The sequence below is a fragment of the Lagopus leucura genome, unplaced genomic scaffold, assembly GCF_019238085.1.
Source record: "Lagopus leucura isolate 7727_CA_CO unplaced genomic scaffold, USGS_WTPT01 Super-Scaffold_100056, whole genome shotgun sequence".
Taxonomy (NCBI): Eukaryota; Metazoa; Chordata; class Aves; order Galliformes; family Phasianidae; genus Lagopus; species Lagopus leucura.
Window position 1 is genome coordinate 533,010 of NW_024962302.1, and position 24,380 is coordinate 557,389.

At 41.3% G+C, this 24,380-nt stretch overlaps 1 protein-coding gene across 1 annotated transcript in view; it reads left to right on the forward strand.

The window, feature by feature from the left end:
- Nucleotides 1-24,380, forward strand: part of UNC5D (unc-5 netrin receptor D) — a 49,351-nt gene that overhangs the window by 13,326 nt on the left and 11,645 nt on the right. Inside the window, exons 3-8 of the mRNA XM_042886340.1 lie at nucleotides 269-412; nucleotides 497-600; nucleotides 14,324-14,504; nucleotides 14,858-15,025; nucleotides 15,998-16,162; nucleotides 23,101-23,286. Coding sequence (XP_042742274.1) covers nucleotides 269-412; nucleotides 497-600; nucleotides 14,324-14,504; nucleotides 14,858-15,025; nucleotides 15,998-16,162; nucleotides 23,101-23,286 — 948 coding nt within the window. The remainder of the gene's footprint in view (nucleotides 1-268; nucleotides 413-496; nucleotides 601-14,323; nucleotides 14,505-14,857; nucleotides 15,026-15,997; nucleotides 16,163-23,100; nucleotides 23,287-24,380) is intronic.

A 24,380-nucleotide genomic window follows, 5' to 3' on the forward strand; every position in this document is an offset into this window, starting at 1 on the left:
CAAAAGGCACGTGAGAAAAGGTTTCTGAAGCATTACACTCTTGCAAAGGCCAAAGTGGCTGGGTAATTTGTTTCATTTGATGCATTATGACCTAGTCAGCTTTCAGCATTTAATTAATGGTAATATATTATTGTCAAAGTAATTAAAGCTTTGCCTTGATTAAAAAAAATGGAATTGTTTAATTAAAAGAAAAGCATCTGCTAACCTTTGCTTTATGCCTGAGGAAGGAAGCTCATATCACTTAATTTTCTGTATCTTTTCCCTTCAGGCCTGAAAGTTCGAGAGGTGTTCATCAATGTGACGAGGCAGCAGGTGGAAGACTTTCATGGGCCAGAAGATTACTGGTGTCAGTGCGTGGCATGGAGCCATCTGGGGACCTCAAAGAGCAGGAAGGCATCCGTCCGCATCGCTTGTGAGTAGAATAAACCTTCTGATGTTCTTCGGATGTGTTGGAGTTGTAATGAGTTTGGGTTTTTTTTTGTATTGAACTCTGCAGATTTAAGGAAAAACTTTGAGCAAGACCCCCAGGGGAAGGAGGTTCCTATTGAAGGGATGATCGTTCTGCACTGCCGGCCCCCCGAGGGCGTCCCTGCAGCTGAGGTGAGCTTTTTCTGCATGACACACAAGAAAGGCTCAGCACTGCAGGTTTCCAGGCCCAGCGTTGGTGGCAGTTCTCCCTATTGCAAAAAGCTGCACTCTCCACGCGGGATCAACATGTGTTGATCTACGTTGACAATTTTGGGGATTTGAGTTGCTTTGCTTTTGTTGCTACTTCTAAAAATACGATCTTAAGAGGTGAGCAGAAAGTTTTGAGGTGATAATTTGTGTAAATCCCATTTGTACTCCTCAAGATCGAAAGAAACAATGAGTAAACGGGCACCTGTTACCTATTGAGTAAATAGGTGAACTTCTACCTAACAAGCATGGTTTGCTGAGCTGATTACCTGCATTTGTCTGGTATTGAGCAGAGTATCTGTCCTTTTGGAAAGTTAGGAATGATACTGAATGGAAAAACTGGCATTTCTGTTGTTTTCTACAGATAAAATTGCAGAGTTCTCAGAAAGCCCTGATTTACTGATGCTGATGGTAAGATTGTTATTGCTGCTAATAAAGCCTATATATTGTAACAGGTCATGTTTGCTCTGGACAGTAAAATCTCACATAAAGGCTTCACATAAAGGATTCAAGGCTAATTCTATGCTCATCAAGGTAAACTGTCTTCTGAAAATAATTAAGTGTTCAAATGAGTAATGGCTCTGGTCTGTGGCAGTAAGCTCCATGTTGTAAACTCATTTGGTATTTTTGAGTTATGGGAGACCTACCCTGGATAAGAAGTAACAGAGAGATCCCATACGTTTTGCTCAATAATTGTTGGGTGTGTGTATGGTACCAAGAAACGTAGAATGCTATAAAACCTGAGGCTGAATGGTTTGGGAACAAGAATTTCTCTCTTTAGAGTTTGGATGAAGTCCTAGATGATAAGACTTGACGTAACTGTGGATGAAGCTCATGTTGGTTTCAGTTGATGCAGAATAGATGCTAATAGTGGTATGGAGAAAATGGACAGGAGACTCTCACCCCATCTGTGTTACTGTGCCAATGTCTGCCTGAGCCCCTTGGAGAAGATTCTGATTATTCTGTCCATCAAGTGCAGAAATGCAGCACCATTATTTTCCCAAAGAGCACACAGTTCTGTGCCTGCCATAGGAACAAATTAATCGAGTGGTTTATTTCTGACCATGGCGATGAAGGACTGATGCAGCCAAACCTTGAATCGCACCATGCAGCTCTGTGAGGGACAGACACTTCACGCTGGAATGAAATTTAAGTTTAACTCCATTATTTCAGTGAGCCTGCCCCATTATCAACAATATAAATCTTCACTTCTGGAATTATTTTTCTGCAGCTTAAAGGTGCTGAGGAATTGTTAAACCTAAGGATAAAAGTGTCCTATTCTGTGGCTTAATCTCCCCTCCCAAATCATAGAATCATAGAATCACCAAGGTTGGAAAGGACCTAAAAGATCATCCAGTCCAACCGTTCACCTATTCCCAATAGCTCCCACTAAACCATGTCCCTCAACACAACATCCAGCCTTTCCTTGAACGCTCCCAGGGTCGGTGACTCCACCACCTCCCTTGGCAGTCCATTCCAGAATGGAATGAAATCCTCAGTCATTAGCTCTGTGAGACTGCTGGGATGTCCTCACAGTCAGCATCTCTGCCAATGGTGCTTCAGTATTAGATCTTTTTCTTTCTTTTGGGGGTGATATAACTGTGGTGAAGACCAAACCTCATGGAGATATTCTCCAGAGAGAATTTCTCTAGATCAAGTTTGGTTTTATTGAGAGAAATTTCTACTTTTATACTGTTCCAAAATTAATATGACTTTGATATCTCATCATTGGCAGCAGTGAAAGTATCTGGATTAAGGTTTCTTATTAGTATTACTTTCTGCATGCAATATATAAAAGAGGAGGTAGTAAAGTATGGATTAAAGATTTGGATCCATAGTTGTAATGTATCCAGACCATATATGACATAAGACCTGCCTTGTATGAATTAATTTACACATAATGGGAGCCAGTGTAACATTGTCAGTGCTTTGTGTGCTCACACAGTTCACTTGTAGTAAATGGTCTTCAAGATGGATAACGCATTAGTGAAAACAAACAACCAAGGAGGATTACAAATAAGGAATTTGCCGTATTCTAATTCAGCTTTAATGTCACACAGGCACGAATCAAGAGCTCCAAATCCTGCTGAGGCAAGCTCTGGATTTAATGCTGCTTTGAAATGCACTGTGCTGTCTTGACTCATTTAGCAGCAAATTGCACTTGCTTGTGTCAGCTGGGTCTGAAGAAGTAAAAGACATATAGAAAAGGATCTCTCTAAATCTGCATTCTCTTTCCGAGAATGTGATGACTGTCTTCATCTTCTGAGCTGAAGTTCATCTCTCATGCATGAAATGCTATTGAAAGTGCCCAACTATGACCAGTAATGAACGTTCTGTGCCCTTTGGAGCATCCTGATCAATGCGCCTTGCTCCTAGGATGCTCAGCCTTTCTGTTCGTTTGCAGGCCCAGGAATTAGCTGCTGTCAGCCCCATAGACCAGCCTGTATTTCTGCCTCTGTTGCCTTTTCTGTGTTGCCCACCTCTAGAGTTTGCTCCTGTAAGTAGAGGAGTGTAAGGGAAGTTCTGCTTTGGGAGGTTGCTGAGTGCATGCAGCGTTCTATGCACATTGCCACAGCAGTATGAGTAAGAACTGAGCATAATGCAGAAAGGTTTAACATCATCTCCTCACATGCATTTGCATGGTAAGCAAAACAGAGCTGGTGAGCAGCTGTGCTTGCAGGCATCAGCACCCAACCCAAATAAATTCTTTTTTTTTTTTTTTTTTTTTTTTTAATGAGTTAACAGAACAAAAAAGAAAATCCAGCCTTTCAAGTAAAGCATCTGATAGTACCCTGCTGTGGCAAAATGTTGGTTTGAATGTAACAATCTCTGCTGGCTCAGATTGGATGAGACCAGAGCCATTTCAATCACAATTGATGCAGTGTTGGCAGAGGGAAGAGACAGTTCTGGCTCACAATCCCCACAAGAGATTCTCCCCATAGATAGGTTTATTAATTGTGTGCAGTAGAGGCTTCATTTAGCTCAGAGTGTGTGTGCAGTGCTGCAGTTGTGCTGTAGCACAGGAGTTGGATAGGATGATAAATCCATGTCTGCTGGTGGTTTCTGGGGGAGCTGCCAGGTGGGTGCTCAGCCTCAGGTCTCTGCTGCCATATTTGGTGAGAAAGAACCCAAAACCCTTTGTGTTTATTAGGATGTAAAGGAGTTAAACCCAGCTGGGTCCTTAAGCCCCATTACTCTCTTTACAAATCTTGGCTTTAGATCAGTGCAAAGCAAAGGAGGGGTAAATTTCTGCAATGGATGCTAAGCTCTCATCCTCAAGAAGTATGTGTTTACGGCTCCTTTCTATGTATTACAGTCTACTATTAACATGATCTACTTCTGTTCATACCTACTGTCACTAACTGTATAAAGCAACTTGGGTAAGATTTCATATCCATAATGTTGGCAGGCCGGTAACCATAACTGTCATGCCTGAATGTTTTCCTCTTGTCTTGCCAAAGGATATTCTATTAATTTTAAGAACATACTTGAGCACTGGACTCGGTGCCTCTCAGTGGCACGTTTGTTTACTTTAGAAGTGAAACAATGAAGAATTGAACAACTTGATTCTGTCCTTTTGTGCAAGTCTGTAGTTGGGCTGCATCTGGAATCAATAATATTAATAGATCCTGGTGCTTTCTACAGGATCCTGGAGTCAGCAAACAGAATAAATGACAGCATCCTCTCTGGTTCATTGATGGCATTTCTTTCCTGTCTGTTTCTTGATGGTCGTGACATTGCATTCTGTGATGGTTGTTGAACTGGAGCCTGAAAGAGACTTGGTCAATATACATTAAGTGAAGTTTAGGATAATCTTTATTCCATGCAGTACATTATCAGTGCATAAGAGTGGGATTTGGGGCATGGGAACAAATTAAAACATAATTTTGTAGCTGATTTTTGCTAGTAATCTTTTTAGGCACCTGGTTTTAAGTTCTCTTCACTGTTCTGGTTAGGGGCTGTGATGTTGGTAGTGGGCACATTAGTAATGAGAAATTCCAACTCACTGATTCTAGAGATCAGCATTTCTAAACAGCAGGCTTTCACATAAAGAAAATCAAACGAACCCTTTTGCTTTCTGGACTCTGGTCACCTTTGTCAGAGCAGTGCTGCAGTGCTTATGCTGCTAAATGGGAGAGCTGCAGTTCTGTGTTGCATATGGTGTTAGCTCGAGGAGCCAAGTCCCAACTGGAAGTGCTGGAGCGCTGATAAAAATCAATTGGAGCAGAAGTTGGCCTGGAGATTTATTCCAAATCTCTTTTACTATAAGTAAATACCTTCTGAGATTAAATCTCTGAATAGTTCGTATTTGGGTATCAATGACTTGCAGACCCTTCTGCATCTGCTGTTGTGCTGAACTGCTGTTGATGAGTGTGAACTCGAGAGCCCTGCAGAGGTCTGCAGAATACTCTAACATATCTTTATCATTTATATCCAAATATATATTTAAGGTTTAAATGGAGCTGTATCCAGATACTTTTTCAAATTTTTAACACAGATTTTGACACTTTAATGGACTGCTGCAGAAGTTCCAGTGAATATCTGCACGAGTTCTGATGGCTTATTTACTGCTGTAGCTTTTAATGGAAATATAAAATAATTTCTCTTCTGGGCAGTATACATCCTGCTGCAAACACATCAACAAAATGCAAAACCCACATAAAATTCACAAGCTGTGGAGTTCAGAAAGCAGTGAGAGTCATTGCTGCCTGTTTTACATAGGCTCATGTATTTATGGGACTTGCACACATACTGTAAAACGTAATATGGCAGGATAATGGGATTGTAGTAAAACACTATGGCAAAAAAGGCTGCTGAGTTATTGTCTTCAATGAATCTTGTTTCTAGTTACACAGAACTGAGTATGATTACTAAATGCAAACAGCATGCATTGTATAGAGTTTGCTATAGATCTTCATCCCCGTGTCTGAGAGATCAATCTTTGCTCTGCTTTTAAGGCATGTTGGTTACAAATACAATACGTGCATTTTGTTGTATGCCAGAAATGTTTCACAGTGCGTGCAGTGCATGTTGGTGATTATTCATCTCTTCTTAAAGACAGATTTCGCTTCGACTACTGCCGACATCCATTTCCTTAGCATCATAAAATGATGGGGAATGGTAAAAAATTCAGTAGTTAACTTAAGCATGACAAAATTACACGTGGTTGTATTCAGAACAGTGAAACGAATTCTTGTTGCTTTATGAAGGAATTATGCAAATTCCTGATTTTTTTTTTTTTTCTTATAAATGTGAGCAGTGACAAATAGATTTCAACACAGAGTGTTTCCCTGCAGGTGCTGAAAGCACACACACATAGCCAGGGCTCAGTGGGTGCATCCCACGTACTGCTGCTCTGCAGGAAGGATGTCTCAGCTTTAGATCTTCAGGCTGAAGCAGAACTCCAAACTGCTGGGGAGGGAAGATAGAAAAATCACTAATAGGGTCTTCCGAGGTGCTACACATAGCATAAGGTATATGTAACCTTCTGCTAATTTGTTGGCAAAGCCAGCTGATCAGTGGGGCCTTCAAGTTCTGAATGATTTGTTTTGGTACAGATACCCCATGGAATGTCTGCTTATGAATTATACTGTGAAGTGTTGATAATTTTCAGGAGGTGGGGGCAGGGAATGCTGCTTTAGAAACCAGTGTTTTAAGGAGAACATTTTCCTCAGTGGTGCCTTTATATATGGCAGAGATGGAAACCTGTGCTGTTACTGGGGTGTGATGCACGGCCCACTGATCTGACTGTGCAGAATGTAGTCCTACTTAATAGTATGCAGGCCCTTATTCTGTACAAAACTTGCTCAATTAAAGCCTCTTCTTTAAGCCTTTGTGTTCCACAGATGCATGGACAACACAAACTGAATAAAGATTCTGTTTGCTTAATATGCTGTTTCATCTTTGCTCAAGTCCTGCATTCATTCCTTCCCTTTGGCACCCCAACTCTGTGAGCCAAGTGCTGCCTTGTTATCTTTCTGCTGGTTTTTGGTGTGTTTCTTTTTTCTTCCCTGAAGCACTTCATCTTCAATGCCCTGAACATTTATATTTTTATTATTGTTCTTTAACCTAGATCATGGACAAGGTATTACAGCAGCAACTGTAATGCACAGAGCCTGGAGTCACACTTTCCATGTTCAAACAGAGAATAGTTTTCAAAAGCAAAAACGGCTTCTGATTATCGGTGCTCGTAAGAACCACTTTAATGCTACTGCTCAATATGCAAAAATAAAAAGCCTTACATTTCACTGTTATTCTGTGAAAGTGGGGGATTAAAAAGGATGTGGTTTTGCACAGTGGTGGTTTTCCTTCAATCCATTGCAAATGTCACAGAGGGGTTTGGCTGTGGATGTTTCACCTCATCCCAGCCTCTGGGGTTTGCAGCTCATAGAATGATGGAGGGGCTGAAGGGCTGCGCAGCCACACTTGGAGGTCAGTTTGCTCTTCTGTCCTTTGTTACAATTTCATTTTTAAAGATTTTCTCACTAAGTTCAATGTTGGAATGGATGTTATTTGAACACTGCAAACTCCTGAAATGTTACAGATAGCCCACACTGTTAACTCAGTAATTTTGCTGATGTTTGCCCTGTTGTCCTCAGATGTTTAATCCATGTTTCTGCTCCACACAGCTGACCTGTGTGGATCAGCATCCCATGTTAAGGTATAGTGGAGGGAGGGGATGGGGCAGTGGCTGTTGCACAGAGATGGCTGCTGCATGCTGTGTGCTCTGCATACACAACGTGGTTTAATACTTTGACCATCTTCTGTTGTAAGCACCAAGAGTTAACAGCATTTTTCTTGAATCTTAAGAGAAAATTGAGCTTCTTGTAGGGAAACACTGAATTCTTTTCATGTATTCAGCATTGCTACTCATCATAAAAGACCTGCTTATCTCTATAGGCTCTCATAGCTGTCTAAAATGAGTATATGCTCGATTTCAAGCAGGCAGCTGAACTTCTACTGTGTTTTCTTCCTGTAGAAAACATGCTTTTCTCCTTCTGAGGTCTGACTTGTGTTCTAAGTATGTCAGCGCGCCCAAGAGCAACAGACAGAGGTCATGAAATAGAAATGCTGAAGCAAACAATTGTTAGAATGAAGGGGTGAAATGTGAGAGGTCCTGAACAGAAGTGAGTTCCTCTGAATAGATAATTCCTTTTTCTGAAGACCTCTGCTCTGGGGCTTTTTTCTTTTGAGGTACTGTTTTGCAGCAGTATATATTTTTCTGGTACTGTTTTCAGAAATAGGTTCAATTTGAATGCTTGGAAATGAACATCAGGCTTTATCATTATGTTTATAATTATAAATGATGATAGGCTTGTGTGAAAGTTTCCTATCAAGGATTTTGAAACTTGAGTACAAGTGCACGTTTCTGTGAGCAGAAGGATCAGACCTGTTTGGCAGAAGACTTTCATTTGAATCATCACAGGCTCACAGAATGGCCTAGGTTGAAAAGGACCATGAATACCATGAATATCATGGAGATCATCTCATTCCAACCACCTGCTGTGTGCAGGGTCACCAACCACCAGACCAGGCTGCCCAGAGCCACATCCAGCCTGGCCTTGAATGCCTCCAGGGTTGGGGCATCCACAACCTCTGGGTGAAGAACTTCCTCCTAATATCTAACCTAAACCTCCCAGTCTCAGTTTAAAACCGCTCCCCCTTGTTCTATCCAGCCTTATAAACAGCCATTCCCCCTCCTGTTTGTTTGCTTATTGCCTCCCACTGAATGTTTTATTTACCTACATCTACAAAGATGTGACCATCTCACATGGACACCTGGGACTCACGTGGCATCTCTTGCTCAGGGAGTGGATGGCTGTGAAAGGAACTGCAGGGAAGGGGAGTTTCCCTGGGAAGGAGGGCATCTTCTTATGCTTACAGAAGCAGGTAAGAGGTACAGCTACAAGAACTTGTCTTAGATTTTAGGACAGAATGCTGTTGTGGGTACAGATTGCACGACGTACAACAGATTGCACTTGCAATTTTCAGTCCACTCACATTAATGCCCATTTTGGTAAATTGCACTCAAAATCATAGCAAGAGCAGCTGGTTTATGGTCAGTTGTGACTAGAGCTGTAATTGGAAGGGGGTGGTGAGCAGGGGAAAATGTGAGATGCCTTTGGAGTGGAATATTTCCATATCTACTGCATTTCAGTGCAGATTCAAAAATCATCTGCCAGAACGTGTATTGTGATGAAGCGTAACCCATGTGCACGCAGGGTTTTCACTGCCTCTGATGCTCTTCCTTCCTATTCTTGTGACTTCTGTGCAACTGAGTTTCCCTTTTACATCAAAGGAAGCTCTTCCCCTCTAAAATCGGGAGCTCCCAAATATTTTGATCCATCTTCGACAAGCAAGGGAGACGTGTATTACCCTGATGATCAGTTCTTGCAGTTCATTCCCCTGTTGCTGTCTAAATCTTCATCTAATTGTGTATTGCCAAGCATTTCAATTTCCTGGATCTCATTACTAACACATGTGCTGCATGCAGTCCTAATGCAATTGCATTTTTTCCCTTTGTTATGTATAGCTGCATGTAGTTACTGTGCAGTTGGAGTAACTTCGTCTATCACAATGAGATCAAAGGAAAGCAGAACAAGTGACCACATGATGCTGTGTGCTATTGTAGTCAGAATGTTATGCTGTTTCAGAGGTGAAAAGGTTGTTAGGAGGCTGAAACGTTCAACCTATCCAGCCAAGCTGCTATGAGAAAATGCCCCCTGGTAGATATCTAAGTGGTTTACGACTTCAAAGTAGCAGTTGCATTTGTTACTGCACTTTCTAGTTGTGGTTCTTTCTCACAAAACACCTTTTTATCTAAGCTAACAAGGGTTCTCTCTATTCAGGTTCTGCTGGTGCAGTATACTCATGCTATAGTCACTTTATAATCCAAAATGAGTATCAGTGAAGTACTGTGGAACTGATATTGTATAACATCACAGATTCCAGCGATGTTTTATCTCTCTGGACACATAGGTATACGTTTAACATAGTAAGTTATTTGTGTTGCAGGTCTGCTTGGCTGTATTCAGTGACACAGCAGGAGTAGCATGTTTGTTAACTAGCAATTGTATTTTTTTCATATAGAGAGAGTTGGTTTTTAGATACGTTTTTAGTGTGTAGAACAGGAGGGTTCACTAATGGATAAAAAGGGGTTTCTCTTAGAGGTATCTCACAGTTACATTCTGGAAGTTGTATTGGAAGGCTGCCACTTACAAAAGCAATTGGTTAAAAAAAAAAAGCTTGGTGTCACTGTGAACACAACATCAGTGCTGTGGGCTCTTTGTTTCCTTCTGAGCATCCCACATCACAGCACTGAGGAACGCACGCTTTGTGCAGCGCACTTGTAAAACATCGTCTGTGGATTCGTATATGCCCTTAGATTTCGTGTTATCTAGAGAAAGAAAAGCTTTGGCTTTTAATGCTGATTCTTTTATTTTTAACCATCAGGCAACCTACCATTAGCAACAGTGCATTTAGGAATGTGTGTTCTTAACAATGGTTTAAAATAGCATGTCTGAGTCAACCTGTTGCTCACCTTCATCTTTAGCATTACAAATGGAGAAGCACATACAAGCCGTGTATCTTTCCCATTATATTTACACAAGAGCATACATGAAATACATGCTTATTTTCTTACCTTTCCCTTTTTTCCCCCCTCCTTGATTATTCACCAGTATTAGTTTGTTTGAGGTTTTAAATCACACAAAAATGCTTGCTTCGTTGCAGATTGGATGTGGCTCTGAGAATAGGCTCCAGAAGAGAAGACAGCAATGCTGTCTGTCCTGCATGGGAGGGCAGCCTCCCTGGACTTATTTGCTGCTTGAGGCTTCAGTTCCCCTGCAAGGCACCTGGAGCAAAACAAGCAGAAAGGAAATGCATTAGCAGCACACTGCCCTTGAGGTTTTTTGCAACCACTGAGAGCATCTCTTCAAAGAGAAGGTTCCTGTACCGTTGCCACATTGCCAACAAGACTGCAAGCTGATTTATGAGTTGGTCGGTGTGTCAGATTCATGTAACGAGATTATATATTCAATCTAATGAAGGAAAAATATGCTTACCAGAGCAGCATGACAGTGCTGTGATTAAATGATTCGGTAACACTGTTCTCTCGGTGGATTAACTTAAAAACCTTCAGCAGGTAGTTGACCTGCTGCTGCCTGTGTGTTTCTGCAGGTAGCCCCCTTGCAAGGAAGATCAATGCTTTTTGATTGTGTTGATAAAATAGTATGTGGTCGTGAAGGTAGATGTGAATCGCTTGGATCCTGCAAACTGGCTTTTGTGGTTATTAATCTCCCACAATGACTTATGCTGATGGGAGGTTTCTCCTTTGTATCTGTGTGAGTATTAGGGTAGAAAGCAAAACAAAGATCTGTTGCCATCTTAGTGCATCACTATCAGCAGAGAAGCTGCCCCATTCATCCTCATTCATTCTGCTGTAGTGCTGAGGAAGGTTTCCTAAGCTAGATACCTGCATTTTCAGAAATGTAAATTTCATGCTACATCAGGCTCAGTCTTGAAGGGAATGGATTTCACTCCCTTCCATAAAACACTGTAGGTCACAGTGAAAGCCATTTTTAGTAAGATTTTCAGTAAGGTGATAAAGTAGAAAGGGTTTTTTCTAGCTACAGGCTGATCACTGTGGGAGGAATATTCACCCACACCAATGTTAGCCTAGTGCTGTAATCTCCCAGGGTGCGCTCTGGAGTCAGCAGAAAAGGTACTGGAAGCCTTCCAGGCCTTCCCTTTGTCTTGATGTGCGGGAGAACCTGTTGGAAACCTTTTTTTTATTAAAAGAAACTTATTTGGAGAAAAGAATTCATCTTTACTTCTAACGCCTCATATTCTCCTGTCGAAGAAAAGCTGTAAACTGTCTGCACTCTAAAAAAACATTTGTGCTGCCTTTAGTCAGGTGTTGACCTTTTCCCATCTTAAAATCATGAAGCATTTATCTAGCATACAGAAAGCGATTGATTCTCTCTTCAAGAGGAGCTGACATTCTAACTATATTATCTCTGATATATGTGTACTCAGGTTATTGACCACATGAGAAAGTCAGACGTTGTGTTTAAAGGGCAGGATAGTATAATCTACAGGCAGGAATGCTAAAGTCTTTTGTCTTCTGACCTATGAAATTATCGTGTGTGCCCAAAGATGTGAAGTGTATTTCTTCTTTTGGGTGTTAAATCTTTGTATTCCCAAGCAAGATACCCTAGAAAGAATAGAAGATGCAGCGATGGGCAGCCAGTTGGCTCTTGGGGTGTTTTAATTGCAGCAGCTGCTGAGGAACCCTTCAGGCACCAAATCATGCCATGAGATGCTTCTCATCTACTGCCTTTTCTCCAAGGTTTAACTATTAAGTTGGGTATTATAAACAACAACAAAAGTAATTTCTGTTAATGTGAATAAGTACAGTGTAACGTTCTGCTCCCATAGAAACCACAACTGTAGCCCACTGCTGGGCAGCTTTAAAGGAGGGAGCAACCTACAGTCCAGATTCAGCTGTGGTTCTGCTCCCACCAATAGTTTCAGGGGTACCTGTGAGTCCCCAGAGCACTGGGGACTTGCTAGGTGGCAGCTGGAAGGAGGTGTTTCCATAGTAGCTGTTCAGATGTATCTGCAGGTAAGGATGCTATATATGCTGTATTTACATTGCACATAGTGCAGTAAGACTCCCATCACCTGCAGCAAACGAAATGTTCCCATGATATGAAACTGTCAGGCTTCTTTGTGCTATCCACAGTAGGCAAAAAGTATGGATGAGTACTGATCAGCTTAATTTTTGAGGAAATAGAGAATAAAGAATTCACTGACTCCCATGGTAACCTACCTGGGATATGGTGTGTTTAACTGATTTTGTTTCTATAATACTGGTCTTTGATAATTGCTTTCTGTAATTAGAATAATTTATGATTATGCTAATTCATCTGCTGCCACCCAATAAGTAGTAGCTGAATTAACCCATATCTGCCCCTCCATTTCTTCTGCAGATCATTACGTGATTAGCCTTTCTTACTAATTGATGGCAGTATTTGAGTTCTGAGCAGATCTATTTCAGGAAGAAAAAAATCAGATATGTTTTTATAAACTTACTGCAGTTACAGGCAGGCTTTTAAAGTCTAGTTCAAGATATAAACATGTAAGGCCTCAAGACAGGCTAATGCTTAGAAAGAAATGTATTTTGGAATGTTATGAGCTACTGTGTGACCTCCACTGGTGGAAAATTGAGTGAAGTTAAATACCAGGGGGTTTTAAGTCTGCAGTTCCAAGCTGGCAGGTTGGCAGTTCAGCCCACGTACCTCATTTCAATACGGAGATGCAGTAACTTCCTTTGTTGCCTTTATTTTGCATGATTATTTTGTGTGTTGGTTCTGCATATGTTTGTGTGATGAAATTCTCCGATGGCTGCAGCACTGCAAGTTTCAACAACCTGCTGGCATTGGGAAGCCTTTACAGTTATCAGGTTTTCCTTTGAATTCATCTCTTGGTTTTGCATCTTTGAAAGCATTCATCTGCTGAGGTTGAAGCGCTCCTTTTCTCTTTGAGTGCTGGAATTAGAGATGTGCATTCGTAGTGCCATCAGGCCTCCAGATAAGAAGCAAAAGGCAACGCATGCCCCTGTTTACAAATAGCTTTTGATGGCACATCTCTCAACAATTCCACGTTTGCATTCTGTCTGTTTAACGTTCTCCCTTCATAGTGAACATCATTCTTTTAAATGCTCTGCATTAATGTGAACGTTTTTCATCCACCAAGTGTTGCAGTCCTACATGCAGTAAAGAGAACTGAGCTGAGAAGGGTGTTTGACTTCAGGGTATGGCCATACCTCCTTCAAGTCTGGAATAGCTATGAAAGTGAGTCATATTTGTTCAGGCTTCCAGTAGATTCTGCTTCTAGTTTTAATTTTCCAGTTCTGTTACAACACCTCATCTTGCCTTAAATATTTGGTTTAAATGTTTCAGGTATAGCAATGCCTTGTGGAAAGTTCTGGGTCTGCTCAGAAATATGCTGGTTAGTGAACTAGAGGTGTACAGAAGTACATTGCATACAGTATTTCACAGTATTTATGTGCTTTGAAAACAAATGCTAATGTTCTAGTTTAATAGTGTTTAATTAAGCTGAGAGTCCGTTTATTTGCAAGTTGTGAACTTTAATTGTGAATTATTTGAATGGTGAATGTCATTGCTTAGATTAATATCAAACTCGGAGTGTGAAATTTAACTGATTGTTGTCCGGTGGTTTGAGCATATGAAGTGCTGTGTTCTGCAAGGTAGCTGTGATTAACTGCTCTTTCTTTTTTCCCTCATCTTTCCTTCCTTTTTTCCAAGTAGAACAAACATAATATCTCCATAACCCACATCCTTACAAGTCTAAACCAGCTCTTTGCCATTTTCTCCTATTTCAGTATTTCAATTGGAGTGTCTTTGCTAATTAGCTCCAGGCTCTTCAGATAAGGACTGATTTTTTTTTTCCTTGACTTTGTGAATGCCTGCTTTGTTGGGAATCTCATCCTACCTTACTTCTATTCCACTGTTTATAATAAAGATTGAAGTATCATTTATTGGTGAAGTCACTGAAAGATAAGTGGATTTCCTGCTTCCTCTCTTCATACCTCACCTTGTTTTCTCCCTCCCTCCCTTTCCAGGTGGAATGGCTGAAGAATGAGGAGCCCATAGATTCCAACCTGGATGAGAACATCGACACCAGAGCAGATCACAACCTGATCATCCGACAGGCGCGTCTGTCCGACTCTGGGAACTACACCTGCATGGCTGCCAACATTGTTGCCAAGAGGAGGAGCATGTCTGCGACAGTCGTGGTTTATGGTTGGTGGAAATGTGATAATTATATATTGATTATTATGGAAAAGCTTATAAGACTGTACTTTTACTGCCTGAAGTCGTGTTTTTACCATACAACTGGTTCTAAATCAAATGGCTGACCTCACTCCCGTCACATTTATTTCTGCTGAGGTCGTTGTTGTTTTTACAGTGGTTGGAATTATGAGTTTCCTGTTTGTGATGAAAGGTTCCCAGAAGTTGTCAATACTGTCAAAGGCCTCATTCCAGATACCAATAGGCTCATTCTGCTTACAAACGAAGCGATCAGATGAGCAGATTTGTTGTTCCGTGTCTCTTAGAGCCTCTTTCAGCACCTCAAGCACAGTTCTGTGTTGCAGTTAATGGAGGCTGGTCGTCGTGGACTGAGTGGTCCAACTGCAATGCGCGGTGCGGTCGGGGCTGGCAGAAGCGATCGAGGACCTGCACCAACCCTGCCCCACTCAATGGAGGGGCATTCTGCGAAGGAATGTCCGTGCAGAAGATCACCTGCACTTCTCTTTGCCCTGGTGAGATATGCACAGTCCTAGAAGGAATCACTTTTAAATGGCGTGCTTCAGGTAGACCTTTTGCTTTCGGCAATGCCTGGTAGGCAGTTGTGCTTTTACAAGCCTACTGAGGTTAAAAAACAAAACAAAAGAAGAAAAGCTACTTGCATCTGGTGCAAGTGAACAAAGCTGCCCTTCTCTAATTTTGGAATCTCTGCTTCGCAAGTATTGCTAAGGAAATTTAGCAATACTAAGCAATAGTAGGATTGTATGCATTCAAGTTCGAAGATCTTGTTTGCCTGGGGTCACAGCGCAGCCCCTTCGGCAAATCTCTCTTCTAGCTTTCATGAGTTTTTGATACAACACGTTCTGAACTGGCATTTAAAAAAAAATTAACTTTTTCTATACTTGTCTCTCTGATCTGATTTTTTTTTTTTTTTCTTCATTTTTTTCTCATGCATAAGACTGGAGACTCTGGAATCCCTTCTCATTTGGGACAGGGTCAGACACAGCTAAATATCAGTCAGCAAAGCACCATACAGATTTCTCATGTTGCACAGGGCATTAGCAAGAGATCTGCAAGGCCAACTGTGCTTTTTGTGTCAATGTCAGCATCGTTTCTCTGGTAGGTTTATGTGTGGCCTCTTTGCATCAGCCTGTTTTAAGGCAGAATTGGCACTGAAGCATTAGAAGCTAATAGGTGGCACCAGAAACGTTTCCTCCTGCAGTTTTAATTGACTGCATTTGCAGACTGTTGCACACTGGTGCTATTCTAAAAGCTTCTACATTTACATTCAAGGCGACACATTTTAATGCTGCATTTTAACTTCACATCTGATGCTGTACAACTGTTGAGAAATAAATATAGCCTTGCGTTCTATTTGGTGCAACCGGAGGGGAGATATAAAACATGTTTTCTTTGTAGGATCTTGGAACTGCATCAGTTTGGTAAGCAATGACAACGTTTGCTTCTTTTTTCCCCTCCCCATTCAGTGGATGGAAACTGGGAGGTGTGGAGTGAATGGTCTGTGTGCAGCCCGGAGTGTGAGCATCTGAGGGTTCGGGAATGTATTGCACCAGCTCCACGAAATGGAGGGAAGTACTGCGAGGGCCTGAGCCAGGAGTCGGAGAACTGCACCGAAGGGCTTTGCATTCAAGGTGGGTAACAGTTGGCACTGTGCAGCCTGACACAGATAGGGCAATCCAGGTACTGTGGTGGATCTGCCTCACATCTGTGTCAGCAGAGCTCCTGTGGGTGGTTTTGCTGGTTTCTTTTTTTTTCTTTGTAGCGTGTGCTTTACCTATTCATTATCAGATGACTGAAAATGCAAGTAAAGGTTTTCTTCGATGTGTAATTATGGCCATCTGCTACAACATATTTCATAGAAAGTGCTACTGAGCTTCCTACTTTTTAATGCAAGTGAACTGGCAAAGCACCAACATGAATACGGTGCAAGAGCTGTTTTGGGTCAAAGCTGATTTCCAGTTTCTTGCGAGTAATAAACAAAGGCAAACCGACTTCACAGTCAGTCCCTTGGGACAGGATTTGCCCTTATTAAGTGTCTGGAAAGCATCTCCTTAATAAAAGGAGAACCCATTTAAGTAGTGTTTCCTTAATGACCCTGCAAGGTGGTGAAGACCACCTGTCCTACTTTGGGGGTGATATCCTTGCGTGCTGTGTGCTTGCATGTCAGTTCTGCATTCCTGTGCTATTCTGTGTTTATGCTTTGGAGGCAAAGGAAGAAATACGGTATTATGCTCATGCTGGTAACCTGGAAGGAGCAATGGCCTGGGGAAAAACCATGCCTGTTACGCACTGAGATGGATGATTTACATTTTCCCTGATGGAGCAGGCTTCGTTCCATGACAGCAGTCACTGAAACTCCCCAAGTCTTTGTTGCACGGTTTGTTTCAGATACAGACTGGGCATCTGGGCACTGCTGTGGTAACAGGCTTTCCCTCCCAGCTTCTGCTGCTCAGTCTCTCTGCTTCTGAGTTCATCCAGGCCCCTCTATCAGTCTCTGTGGCATTGAGTTATCACTCTAGCATCAGCTCCGGTTGCTCTCTGATGTAACAGAAGTGCAGTGGGTCAGTGCCATGCTAGGCAGCTCTCTTTCAAGGATTAGCTCTTCTGTTTAATGCTGATTCCAAGAGTGAATTTTCAAGAAGTATTTTAGGACAAAACTCTCTGAAGCTTTTAGCATGAACAAAGGTTTCAAGTACTGGTCACATCTCTATCGGTTTTACTGCAGGTAGAAGAAAAAGGGCAGAGTGCTTGGAGTTCCACTCACAGGCCTGGTACCAATGCACAGTAATTTGGTGTTGAGAGCCTTCTTAGTATTTACACACAACAGACTTTCACTGGGACTTGAACAGCATAAGAGGAATCCAAAGCCCCATGACACAGAAGCTGTTGCTCCTCTTCTTGCTGCGCAGTAGCAGAGAGAACGTGCTGGCTCTGAAATTTCCATGTGCATTCAATTAGATTTGAAGTATTAAATGTCTAATTTCTTTCATCTTAGAGCATCTTCCTTTATGGGTTGTGCTGTATACATATACTGATGTCAAATTATTTTTAGGAGCATAATTGCTTTCTCAGCTAATAGGAATTGATGCAATTACCCTATTTTTTGAATTCTTTTTCCCTGCTCATCTTCTGATATGTTCCTTTCCTTCTCTGCTTTTCATCCCACTGGGAATCGCGAAGGAAATGCAGTGCAGAGCTTCAGATAACTAATCTCTTGGAGGTTATTTATCAGGCACAACTTGTTAACTTTGTTCCTTTCATGAGGCAAAAATAGAAATGAAACATTCCTCTGGTTAACGAGGAGGAACTCTAATGAAAGTAAAGGGAAGAACATAAGATGCTGGAGATACGTGGCCGTGTTCTGAACAAGCAGGAACAGTTCTAATCCCCAGTGTGAATTTCCTGACTTGGAGTCAATGAATGAAACAGCAAGAATTCGGGGGCTGTGCATGCTCAGGTTATCCCCTCTTCAGTCCCTGACCAGAGAAGTTGGGAGTAACAGGAAAAAGGCATCTTTTCAGTCCCAGGAACGTCACTTTTTCCCAGTTCTTGCTTTGGTTTTTGATTGACTGTGGATGGATCCAGAGAGCCCAGTCCACACTTTAGTAGCTTAGTAAAACCTTAGTAGTTTAGTAAAACCCCAGCTTGATAAAGTTGATTTCACATTTGCAAATACATACTTACATGTTCAGGTAGTGCGTTGGTTCTGTGCATTATTTTTATGCAAGTATACAGGTCAATAGTTTTGTGTATTTAATAGAGACATAAATATGAGTATATTGTATATTTTGAGGGGTAATTTTTCAAAATGTCACCAACTTTTTTAATATATCAAGCATACAAAGAAAAAATTCATAACTGGACTGTCAAGTGATCCACTACCATGTACTGAACTTCCCTGTTGGATGCACTGTGCTCTAAAATAAGAGCATCTAAAAAAAGCTAACAAATATTCCAATTAACCAAGTGAGAAATGACTGAAAAAGAACTTCCCGAAAGAGATTTAGAAAAAGAAGGTGGAAAAAAAAATATGTGGACAACGTAAAATATTCATATTGCCAGCAAATACAGAGAAAATGTTTCATTTATAGAGCAAGACAGACGCGATGTAGGAAATAGATATGCTCCATGTAAATTTATTAAGTGCAACTTTCTCTCTCTCTCTCTGTCTCTGTCTCTTTCTCTCTCTAGATAAAAAACCTCTTCATGAAATAAAATCCCAAAGTAAGTTATTTTCTTTCCTCTTGTAAATATGATTTTTCTCATCTTCTCTGCCATTCTGTTTTATTTGTTTAGAAACTGAATGCAGCTGAAGGTTATATGAAAGGCTTTCATATCTACTGAAAGCATCTTTTTAGCGGCTTGGTGATCATAGCTTTTAGACTAAAAATAAAAGGAGTGACTGTTCTTCAGTAATTTTGTGTCTTGCTGAGCCCTGCATATCTTCACATCAATCTTTTCAGGACTTGTGATTAGGGGAAAACTAAAAAGGTAATACAGGAGTTTGGCTTTCTTGGTTCTAATCTGTCTCCACTACTTGCTCTGCCTTGGTCAGCTCACTTGATTTATCAGCTGGTGAAGGGTGCTGATGTGCTTTACTACGTATCATTTGTATGCTGCTTTTCAGGAGCTCCCGTCCTGCATTGTTTCTCAGTTTTACATTGTTTTCAATGGAATTTTAGTTAAAATAAGAGTGGTGACCTCATTGCAGCCTATCAATACCTGAAGGGAACCTACACCCAGGAGGGGAGTAAACGCTTCAAAAGGGCTGACAATAGCAGGACTAGGGGAAATGGATCCAAGTTGAAGGAGGGAAGATTTAGGTTGGATGTTGGGGGGAAGTTCTTTACTAGGAGAGTGGTCAGGCCCTGGAACGGGCTGCCCAGGGAGGTTGTGGATGCCCCGTCCTTGGACGTGTTCAAGGCCAGGTTGGACGGGGTCCTGGGCAACCTGATCTAAATGTGGATGTTTGGTGGCCCTGCCAGGCAGGGGGGTTGGAACTACATGATCCTTGGGGTCCCTTCCAGCCCAGGTGATTCTGTGGTACCTCTGGTTTGGATTGATTAATTGAAAGACTTCATTAAAAGAGAAGGCGCCCTTCCATCAAAGTCACAACATCCATGAGGCCTATTCTCTTTTAAAGCTAAGATGTTGCTTTTCTCTTACAAACCTTATACAGCATTTTGAGGATTACTCACTGCTTAATTTTCGACAAAATTTCTTTGAATTTTGACTAATAACTAGATTAATAAATACTTTTTTTTTGTTTAATTCCTCTGAAGGACTTGGAACGAGAATCCATTTGTCCTGTGCATCCTATGTAGTGGATGCAATTGTATCTTCTTTAAAGAGAGAGTCTTCTGTGATGAATCTGAGTTGTGTGTTTGTCACGGGAATCCCATTATGGGATTTCATGGGAGGTGCATCCCATGTTCTGTGCTCCTGGAACTGCCTCCCGCTGGGTCGCACCAACCAATCTGTGTGAGACTGAATGCAAGTGATGCATTTTTGTATATCTGTGCTGTTCCCATTTAATTAGAGAGTCTTGAAAGAACATTGGTTAAATTGCTTTAATTTCTGATTTATTAAAAAAAAACAACCAAAAAAATACCTTAATGGCATTGATTTTTTAGCACGTAAGGTTCCTTGGAGAATTAAATGGTTTCTTTAGCTGTGGGGTTAGAAACATGTCGTACAGCTTGCTGCTATTCAGTGAAACAGGAACTTCGTTTAAGACTGCATGAATCATCACTGATGCAAAATCAAAGTCAATTATGAAGATAATTGAGAAACAACCTGTTCTATTAACTAGCCTTTACATTATATTCTGGCTTTTGGTCCTTACTCTCAAGGACTAGCTGTGTGAAGCAATGGATTTCGAGTTGCTAAGGGGCATCAAAAGCAAGGGAGGTGGAAAATAAGGGAGGATGGGAAGCAGAAAGAATCTTTCCAATCTCCTAGCAAATTCTAATGGGAGACTGGGGGAAATACACGCCTTGCATATCTCCTGGAAAGCACTTATTGTAAATGAGATAATTTAATCAATTACATTTCCTAATGTACTAAACCAAATGTTTCATTTTCTGCTCCTGCGCATCTTAAATTATCTTCAGGTGCTGTAGAAAACTTAATCATAGTTAATAGAAACTTCATTACCATCAAATGTGCTTTCAATAAATGTTGTGTAACAGTGTCAGAAGGTGGAGTGAAATATAGGCTACAATTACCACCAACGTGTGTCCTGTAACTGAAATGTGTAAAAGTTGAAGCCCTTAGCAGCAGATACGTCAGAGCTGGGAGGATGCAATTCTTAACCCATCATTGGCCAACTATTCCCATTTGTTTGTTGGCGACAGATACCACTCTTTCCCTTGACTTGTTTGTACCAATCTACAAAAATGAAGCTGGTGATGAAGTATCACAATTAATTCCCCGTAACAAGAAAATAGACTGGAAATAGTAAATTGCAAGGATGGAAACATGATCAATTTCTGTACTTTCTGTACGTGGTGCCAAAGAATAAAATGGAGGTACAACAGTATGTGATTCATGTGTTGGATTGGGATTCAAGTATTCTTGGTTTGAGGTATTTCCAGGGTCTTCCTTTGTGCCCTGGTCTTCCTGTGTTTCTTATTTCAGATGGGAAATGTAGAATAGAGGCAACTCCCTTTGTTATTCTGATGCATTTCCATTGTCAGCTAAAAGCTGACTTTCTGGAATTAAAAATTGCAAAATGGTGCAGAAAAAGAAATCTTTTTCTCAGTAATTTATTTGGTAAAAGCGTGTTGTAATTGTGAATTTGGAACTGAGCTGTTTACTTCTGAGGTTTCTCAGTTGTGATTACTTGTTGTGAGAGGCCACAGCGGATGGATGTCTCCTGGAAGTTGATATTTGCACTAACTAAAAGCTCGGTGGTGCTTTTGTTGTTGTTTTCCTTTTCAAGCAGATTGCAAACATGTTAAAAATTGGAATGTTTTTCAGTATGAGGTTATTTGAAAATAGCAAATCTCTATGTGCCTCAGCCTACTTAGAGCAGTGTTTTCCTACTCAGTTTCCTCACTGCTGCAATTCGTATGGTGATTTTATTTCTGTTAGAATGCAGTTGAACTTGATGATTGCATTTGGCAGCTGCTGTGCCTTCCTAGGAAGTTCAGCTTTGCATTGTTGTCAGCCATGTAGTTCATGTGGGGAAACTGGTGAGCCACAAACACCAGCTTTTCAAATGCTGCCCATAGGTCATAATTTCCTCCATTTCAGTGGTTTGTGGTTTCATGTTCAAGAATTCAGCTGAAATAAAGTCATCTGACTCCAGAAAAAATAAGATGCACAGCAGAAGCCTCCTCCCAAACATGAAGTAGTTTCACTTAACATGTTGGATTTGACTTCCTACCATACATATTCAGTGGTACTGAATAGTCTGTTTTTCCTGAGCATTTTTTGTCACTGTCATTTGTTATAAATGCATGTTTTGTACCAACATGCTCCTCACCTGATAGCAAGAAGGTGCTATTCTGTCTCACTCCACAGTGGAGTGGAGTGAGATAGCAGGTGATGCACGGGGTGAACGTACACCATTATCTCTTCCTCTAAGCTGGAGTTTGGCATTAAGGGAGCTGTCTGAAGACTCACTACGTACACTTCCAAGTAGTTTAATTTCATGGTATGTGGTCCTAAATCCCAGGAGATCTAGAACAGCGGGACTGGATAATTCAATTACATAACATTTGCAGGTTTTATTTGGGTTCATTCTTTCAAAAAAAGAAATTCCTCTGCTGTAAAAAGTTGGAAGTCTTAGGAAAGTTGGTTGTAAGCTTAACGTGTGGACGTGGTCAGAGGCAAGGCTTTGTGTTCCAGCTTGTTTCCAACAGCAGGATTCCACCAAGATATGCAGGATACTGTCAGCCGTTCTTCAAGCTTTGAGAGGGTGGATTGTTCCTTCTTAAACTAAAGCTCACAAAAAAACAAAAGGGGAAGGAAGGGAAAATCTTCACTAAGAATTTTTTTTTCAGAGGATTTATGGCATCCTGGATTAGTTCTAGAACTGAAAACAAAAAACTTACATGTCCCTGGAAGCCGTCAGTAAATGAGAATCCTGCAGTACATAAAACAACTCCCCCTGGCTTCAGTTCTTCCACGTTCTCCCCTCTAAGGGCTGTATTACCATACTTTAATGATCTCCACTGGGCAAGAATGGTAAAAGATGGCATACCTGAGTGCACAGCCTGAGCTAGCAGGGTGTGCTGAGGAGAGAAGGTATTTAGTGGTAAGCACTCTGCTTCTGACTGTTACAAGTCCAACTATCCCACTTCAAGAAAACCTCAAATACCATGATGCAACTCCTAAATCAATATAAGCTTAGTACACAGAATGAGGCACCAGGAAATTTGTTCATGCTTTCAAATGCTTGCTCCTCGGTGTTCTATCCTGCTGTGATCTGCCCCAGGTTTATGCCTCAAGCTTTATTCCTCTGGCCGTGAGTCTGTGGCTGTGGGCAATCCCCATTGCTAGGAACACACTGGGCATTTTCATGAGTGTTACTGACTCGGTACCCGCTTTTTTTGTCCTTCAGATATAGAGACAGCCAGTGACATTGCCCTGTACTCTGGCCTGGGAGCAGCAGTGATTGCTGTAGCTGTGCTGGTGGTTGGTGTTACCCTTTACAGACGGAGTCAGAGTGAGTACGGCGTGGATGTGATTGATTCATCTGCACTGACAGGAGGCTTCCAGACATTTAATTTTAAGACAGTCAGACAAGGTTAGTGTTGTGATTTCATTTTCTTCTCTCCAGAGCCCCTACTACAAAGAGATACTAAGCTCATATGCGATGACTGGCTGCAGGAGGGCATTCCAGCCTAAAGCTAAGGCAGACACATCTGGAGCCAGGGAAGGGCAGATCTGGCATGTGGAGTGGGATCTGGGGGTTGAACAGTGATGTCTTTTGTAATCTCTGTTACTGATTTGTCACAGCAATTTGGACATACAGTCTTTCTTGACCATGCTTTATGCGCTTCAGAAATACTGTCATTAGATTCTATGCTGATGTTTGTGACTCATAGGAAGTTATCTGAGCTAGAATGCTTCTGGATGGACAGCTGTGGTATTTCTCCCCTTATTAGTCTTGTCCTACTTTCAGTCCACTTTTCCTCAGGCATGAAGCTGTCCTTTTGTGCAAGCTCACCAAAAAGCTCTACCCAATGTAATTAAAAACAAAAGCACGCACACAGAACCAAATCCAGAACAGAGCAGGAGTTCCTTCATGGATTCATGCACATTAGAATTGCCTGAAGTGCAGAACAGTGATCAAGTACCTGATGGAGCTTCTGCATGGTTTCATCTGGGTCTCAACATCGTCCCCTTTGATTTTAAGATTTGAGGCTGCCAGGGAAGAAGAGTAAATCAAAAAGGAAATGATGGTGAGGTCAGGAAGAGATGTCTGATACAAGGAATTAAAGCTCAGTTATGTACATTTCCAGTGCTTACTTTGGTACTTTTCTTTTATATTGCATAGAACAGAGCAAAGAGAGCTTTTACTCTCCAAATACAATTATTTTTCCCAGGGCTGCAGTGTGTGCTGAGTGCATCAAACAAGTTAGCATTAGATGCACATCAGAGAGATCTCTTAAGTCTTACCTGTCTAGCTCCAATTTATAGATGGGGAAATCAAAGTGCAGCTGAGTACTGCTTAGGATTTACAAATGCATCTAATGGTTCACTGAAAGTGACAGTGAAATACAGGCCTGACTTTTTATTTGCAGGCAGCTCTCGAGTGCAGAGTGATTTAAGCTCCAGACATTGCTAAGGAGGGAGGAATTAGCTGCAGCAGGCTTAGTGGCACAGTTCAGGCTGGAA